This window comes from Thermobia domestica, chromosome 1 (assembly GCF_964235325.1).
Source record: "Thermobia domestica chromosome 1, izTheDome1.hap1.1, whole genome shotgun sequence".
NCBI classification, from domain to species: domain Eukaryota; kingdom Metazoa; phylum Arthropoda; class Insecta; order Zygentoma; family Lepismatidae; genus Thermobia; species Thermobia domestica.
The window spans coordinates 187,314,014-187,321,091 of NC_137454.1; the positions used below are offsets into that span (position 1 = coordinate 187,314,014).

General features: G+C 36.8%; 1 protein-coding gene across 1 annotated transcript in view; it reads right to left on the bottom strand.

Moving 5' to 3' along the window:
* LOC145692022 (tubulin alpha-1C chain-like) overlaps window positions 1–6,439 on the bottom strand; it is a 32,063-nt gene extending 25,624 nt beyond the window's left edge. Inside the window, exons 1-2 of the mRNA XM_081767322.1 lie at window positions 6,305–6,439; window positions 822–1,041 (exon numbers count right to left, since the gene is read on the bottom strand). Coding sequence (XP_081623448.1) covers window positions 822–1,041; window positions 6,305–6,307 — 223 coding nt within the window. The 5' untranslated portion in view covers window positions 6,308–6,439. The remainder of the gene's footprint in view (window positions 1–821; window positions 1,042–6,304) is intronic.
* Between the last annotated feature and the right edge of the window lie 639 nt (window positions 6,440–7,078).

The following is a 7,078-nucleotide window of genomic DNA, read 5'->3' on the forward strand; positions in this document are numbered from 1 at the left end:
TATTGATTCAATTATTATGCATCATGAGTTATTGACTCAATAACTATTATGTCATTAGTTACTGATTCAATAATTATTAAATCAATAACTGGTATTGGTATTGAAAAAAAAATAATTCTTTTTAAGTTCTTTCTGGCAATACTCTTCGAGAATTTTCAACTGGTTCATAATGTTTTAAAAGTAAAGGAGAAAACTTATTAATCTTGTGTCAAAAGCTAATATTGCATAGGGTCTATATAACGAGTTAGCCAGATAGAAGTATGTCTGAATTTTGGCATTTCGAAATATGGTTATCCCATAGGCGTCTCTGGCGGAGGGGACGAGGGGGTCGCCCCCCAATATTTTGATCGAAGATAATAAATAGGTTGGGCTAGGTAGCACCATTTTAATCACTTTCTTCGATGCCCCCCCCCCCCAAATTTTACATGCCAGAGACGCCAGTGCGTTATCCTAATTAATAGCAAGAAGTTTGTCTTATTATTATTATTTCTTAACTAAGTAGAATAATTTTGTATCTTTCTTAGTAATAACAGGATTCTGACTATCTTTCCAAATCCTCATATTTTGTGCTGGAAATCTGACAGTTTTGTGCAAGAATCTCGCAGAATTTTTAAGTGATTCCGATAGTAACACTGCTAATAGTTATCCTTATTTACCATTTATGGAAATAAGATTGATACAAACTACAAATTTCGGAAACATAAAATTGGGGCGGATTATTGACCGCTTTGTTAATAAGTAGCCTACGAATTTACATAAAACTATTAAACATTTCATTAGATTGCAATTAAGGTTTCAGAATCTATGGGAATGTTACGTACCAATTACTGTTGGTTCAAGATCCACCATTACAGCTCTAGGTATCATTTTCCCAGCTGATGTCTCTGCATAGAATGTGTTGAAGCAATTGTCTTGAGCAGTTCTTTTGTCTGACGGAATCATTCCGTCAGGTTGGATTCCATGTTCCAAACAGTACAATTCCCAACATGAATTTCCAATTTGAATTCCAGCTTGGCCAACATGGACTGATATACACTCACGCTGAAGAGAAGTTATAATTATGTTATCATCATGGCAAATAAAATAAGACATTAATTAGAAACGTGGTTTCTTGAGAACTACTTAAGAATTAAATATACCGTAAGAATTAAATGTACTTTGCGCAAAATATGAAAAGATTTTCACAGTCCTCTGTAAGTAAAACCATGAACTGTAAAGAGGAAGTTTCTACTGCCTCCGTAACATAGAATATCTAATTGTATTTTGGTATTTTGGCTTTAATGTTGGAGGTTATCATCAGTTCTAATTACCCGGAGGGTTTGTTGTTGTAGAGATATGTAAAGCAGTCAATGTAAATGTCGACAAAATTTAAAATATATCACATACAAGAATTTCAGTTAAAGTTAAGTCAATTTCGTAGAATACTACTATGTATAATGGGACTTCGATGCAATAGTTGAAATTGAAATGTGAAACATTTTAAAGTCGTAATAAAGTAAAACTGGGAGAAGGCGGTTTCAGCCTCTAAGCGGGGTTACTTTGCACCGGTCCAAAATATTCTTTAGATAGGAAATTATTACTACTGGAACCTCCTGCATTCTAAATTTAGGTAAATTTACTATTTAGATAGATGCCAGAATGAATTTCTTGTTGGAAAATAAATTATGAACAGTGGTGGATGCAGAAAAATAGTTTGAGAAAGCCTTCACTCACAAAGGCTTCGTTTTTTTTTTTTTTAAGAAATCACTAGACTTTTGGTGGGGGGGAGGGGTTGAAGGTTATACGCATAGGAATGACTAACATCGTTAGATTCTTTAAAAAGAAATCATGCAATTTGGGTGGGCTTCAGCCAGACAGTCCCAAACCCCGTAAATCTTCCACTGATTACGGTTTGGATAATATTCTTGGACATAATGGGGCGTTTACACTTAGTCGATTTAGTCGCACGACTAAATCGACTCGCTGCATTTGCCACTAAATCGAAGCAGCTAGGCCGAATCAGATTGATGGATGTGTTCAATTATTTCAACCACAGAAAATAGAACGTCTTTTAATTCAGTTGCCAGTCGATTAGTCGCCTTCGATCAACAAGCGATTAAGTTGAAGTCCCGTTTACACGGTCGATTAAGTTGAAAGTGACGTCAATTCAACTGAATCGAACGCAAATCGACTAAGTGTAAACGCCCCATAAGGAATAAGCAAGGCAAATCAGTTCATGGAGATTTTAATTATTATTATTATTATTATTTATTGTTAGTGAGTTGGCATTTTTGTGGGTCATATGCTAAATTATCAGAATGTGGTTCCTGTGCTGGTAACAGAAAATACATACATATCTTAGTTATATTTATGAAATCATCATGCAGTCAATGTTCGTAAGTTTCCTTAAGAAAATTTCCCTCGACTGACACAAAATTTCCCCTTTCCTTATCAAATCTTCTCTAGTTTGTTAAGTATCCAATTCCCATGGCAGAAGTTATATGATAAGATTAATTTAGCTACATTAAATAATTGTCAACTAGATTTGTTTTGTTCATTTGCTTTCTGCTTCCATGATTTTTACTTTTATCTTTTTTATACAAAAAAAAAAAAAAAAATACACCCAGTCAACAATGAGTGAAAATTATGCTACTTTGAACAGACACATACACTTTTGCTATTGTATTAGTTTATGTCTGGAAAATAAAGAAAAATCTAAGCATTTATATCTGTCAATCAATCAGCGCCAGAATTTCCCTGGATTTTTAAGTTTTATTGACTTAATCCGTTTTTCCCTTTTTACTAACTTTACCTTGGAAGTTTCCCTAGATTAGGGAAATTTCCCTCAAACTACATACACTGCATGCAACTAGCTAAATATCCAATCATTCATTAAATTTCCAAAGAAAAAATCGAGTTTTCCTGATTAGGATTTGATTAAGCTTAGTATTACTATCTGAAATACGAGGTTTGTCCGGAAAATACGTATAAATGTTGAATAAATAACTTTATTTTACAGGTTGCAGTCACCTCCAGATGGCACTACTGCCAATTCCATCAACGCTCAGTTCGAGTCAGAGCGCTCAAATCTGTATCTTACTCCAACTCCGGCTTCATGTAGCACCTACTCCCGTTCGCCTCTATCGCCTCCGTCAATGTCTCTCTCCCCGCTGTGACTGTGGGGTGGACCTTGGTACAGGTAATCATTTGGTTTTTTCATGTCCTCTTTACTCTCTCTATCGTTCCCAGTTCTACTCTCTCTTGTATGCAACTTATGGTTTGGGACCTTTCGACTTGGATTCTATTCTATTCACGGCGCCGATTTCTCTTCTCAATTTTTTTCTCTTACCTCTCTAAAAATCGCACGTTTTCCTGTACTTCATAGTGCTCTCTCTTGACAACTGCTTATCTCTTAAATTTCAAAGAGTTTATTCTCTACCCTCTTTGACCTATCTTCCTTTTTTTTGTTGTTACTTCTGTAAATTGCCGATAGGTCTTATTCAAGACGGAGGCAACCTCTCTGCGTCATATTTGGCGCAACAGGAAGGAGTCAGAGCGCTCTGCGTTTCAGTAGGAGTGTGTGGCTGCTTGTTGAAAGTTACCCTGTTTCACCTGCCCTCGGCATGGAGCTCTCTCTAATTCAGGAACAGCGCAACATCATCAAGTTTCTTGCAAAGCGAGGTAAGAATGACCCTGAGATTTTTTAGTGTTTGAAACAAGTGTACGGAGACAATTCTCTAAAGGAACCAACCGTGAACAAGTGGTTAAAACGGTTTCGGGAAGGCCGAGAAGACGTGAAAGGAGACCCTCGCCCAGGACGCCCGTCGACATCGAGTTCTGATGAAAATGTTGAACTAATTAGGACTTGTGTTCTTAAAGACCGTAGATTGACAGTCAGAATGATTGCTGACGAGCTGTCAATTTCCAAAACAATCGTTCACGAAATTCTGACACAAAAACTTCAAATGAAGAAATTGTGTGCGAAAATCGTACGGAAGCTCTTGACTCCAGAACAGAAAGCAAAGAGGGTTGAGTGCTGTGAGGATTGGTTGGAAGCAGAGGAAAGACGGGACTTTCTCAACCGAGTCATCACTGGAGACGAGTCCTGGTTTTACGAATTCGATGTGGAGCTCGAATCTCAAAGCAAGGAATGGAAGCTACCAGGAGAACCGAGAATAAAAAAGTCGCGAAAAGCAAGATTCAATGTGAAGACGATGTTGATTCTTTTCTTTGATTCTAGGGGCATTGTTCACAAGGAATTTGTCCCTCCCGGCCAGAGTGTGAACGGACAGTTTTACGTGGAAGTTTTGAGACGTCTCAGAGCTCGTGTGGCCCGAGTTCGACCGGATTTGGCACAAAGGGGCAGGTGGATTCTTCATCACGACAATGCGCCCGCTCACACGTCGCTCATTGTGTGTGAGTTTTTGGCCCGAAGCTCAATCACCGTGACAGACCACCCGATTTAGCCCCTTGTGACTTCTTCCTGTTCCCGAAATGCAAAATGGTGCTTCGGGGGCGGCACTTGGGAGATGTGGAAGCCATCAAGGCAGAAACGACACGGCAACTGAACAGCATCCCATAATAATTGTAAAATAAAGTTCTTATTCAACTTTTGTACGTATTTTCCGGACAAACCTCGTATATGCGTAAACAATAGTAATATATGTTTCTCATAATACAACTTTAATTATTCCGTGTCATAAAATTGTTTAATGATACAACATACCTTCAGTTGTAATCTTGTCTTGAGTAACTTCATGTTGAGTACGATCATGTGATCATAGTTCAATTGTGGCAATAGTTTGTATTAACTTATTCATACTCTTTGTACAATTTGAAAATCAAAAAGGCGTATGTTTAGCAGAAGAGGTCCCCCCTTTTTTTCTAAAAATGTCACAATTTCCATGATTTCTGTTCACGTTAGGTTAGTTTAGTAGTTTAGGTTAGGTTAGTTTAAGTTAGATTACGTTGGGTTAGTGTTAACTACTTACATCATCTTTATTGTCAAATCTTTATTGCATTTTCCACACTGTACTCAACTTCAATAATCCGTGTCTATGTACAAACCTTAATATTTAATATTCCTTATGGGGGCCGCGGTGGTTCAGAGGTAAAACGTTCACCTCTGGTGTTTGGGTCCCTGGTTCAATTTCTCCCCTCGCCGTGTGGACTGTGGTGGACAAACACCGTGCTCGTGGGTTTTCTCGGGGTTCTCCCGTTTCCTCCCACTTTCATCATTTCACCATTTCATTCATTTCTCATCATCACCGTCTCCTTTAGCCTAACCGTCATAACCCTGGGACGTAAAATTGAAAGATTTCATTTAATTTTTAAATTTTTATTACCAACATAAGTACGTACGAAGTTGAAAATGGAAATGTCACATCCGATACACGAGCCCGCCAAATCTGAGAACGACTAACTATGTGAATTAATGTATTCATATTTCTTTGTCATCTTCCGGTAAGTAGATACAAAGTGTACTTTTATTACATTCCTAAAGACATAAATCAGTTATGTTTGCCTTACTTCAACTCCTTTCTTCTGTAAATCTGGGTTAAGTTCCAAAGTAGGGCGTTCGTTTCCAGCAATTTTTTAAAAATTTAGAGGAAAGATATGGATAATTTGATCGTTTGTGTGCTTGAAAATATATAAGGGTCTCGAAAAATCTGTTTATTTGTTGTATATAAGCGGTTATAAATGTGGGACTATACGGCGAGCGGATGGAACTACTTGGCGCAAGGTAACCGAACAGTTGCATTGTGGGAGAAAGTAACGAGCATTATGTTATCAACATGGCAAATGTACAAGGGCAATGAACTAACAGCTTTAACATTTGTGAAACAATACATTGATAACGAGCAAAATCTTTTAAAAGTTTATGAAGAGCACGGATTAATGAACCTAATAACAAATTGCAAAAATGTGGAAAGGAGATAACAGCGAAAAAACGTGGTGAAAGCGGACGCCCAAATTCGGAATAAATGCCCTAGAAAGTTTGTAAATTAATTTTTACTTTTACTTAATTCATTACCTATAAGAAAAGCAGAAAATTATTGTAGTCATGTTTTAAATAGCTCTCTTTTTGTTAGCTTAAACTGCAATTATAACATTTCTCCTCTCACTTTCTCTCTCTCTCTCTTTTTAGCATTAAATTTTGACCCTATGTCATAATAATGTTGTTCTCGCAATAATAATAAACGTGAGAGATAGAAACATGACATCATCATGACCAAATTGGATCAACAAGTTTTATGAAATTTTGCCTACTGCATAGACCCTGTATTTAGACTTATCTAGATAGATAATATAAAATAATACATACCATTTTGATAAATTTTGCACTACACTGATAAAAAAATACAATAAAATTTTAACAAGTAGGAGAAGGAACCTGTTGATTTTGATAAAAGAAAATTTAGCTGTTGCCTGGAAACTATAAATAATAATTGAATGTCGTGATTTACTTGCGCCAGGGAGTTTTTGTTTAGGGAGATGACATGGTACAATCTTTATGGCGGTCTACCTAAAGTGAAAAAAAAAAAAAAAAAAAAAAAACTCCAAGGGTTTCGTGACATACAGTACGTTTGAGTTAATGCAAAGGAAAACGTAATTTTCTGTTTGCAACAATCGGTATAATCCAAATATAAGTAAAAACAATTTATTTTGTCCTATCTTCCTATAAATAGCTATGAAAATACACCAGGATCTTACCTCTCATATGTATAAAAAGATATGAATGCGAAATGCAAAGTGTGTTTTTACTACATAGTACTCCAAAGAAAAACATGATGAAATACTATGTGCAGGTAGTGTACAAAGTGACTATAGAAGTGCTGCAAAGCAGCGCCACACCCAAGGCACGTGTTTTTATGCCATATGAAGTGTTCTCCACTACCCTTGTTTGTGCGTATGATCAAAGTCGCCAACGCTAATGCCCCACGTGTCCCCCTGTCCTGATTCGGTTAGATAGCATTCGTGCTTTTGGTGGTGACAGCACAAGCTGGCATGTATGTTAAAGCTGGTTCGTGTTTTATGCACTGTAGTCTTTATAATATGTCTTTAGACAGTCTTCCCAAATGCTTGTCATGTTTTGCTA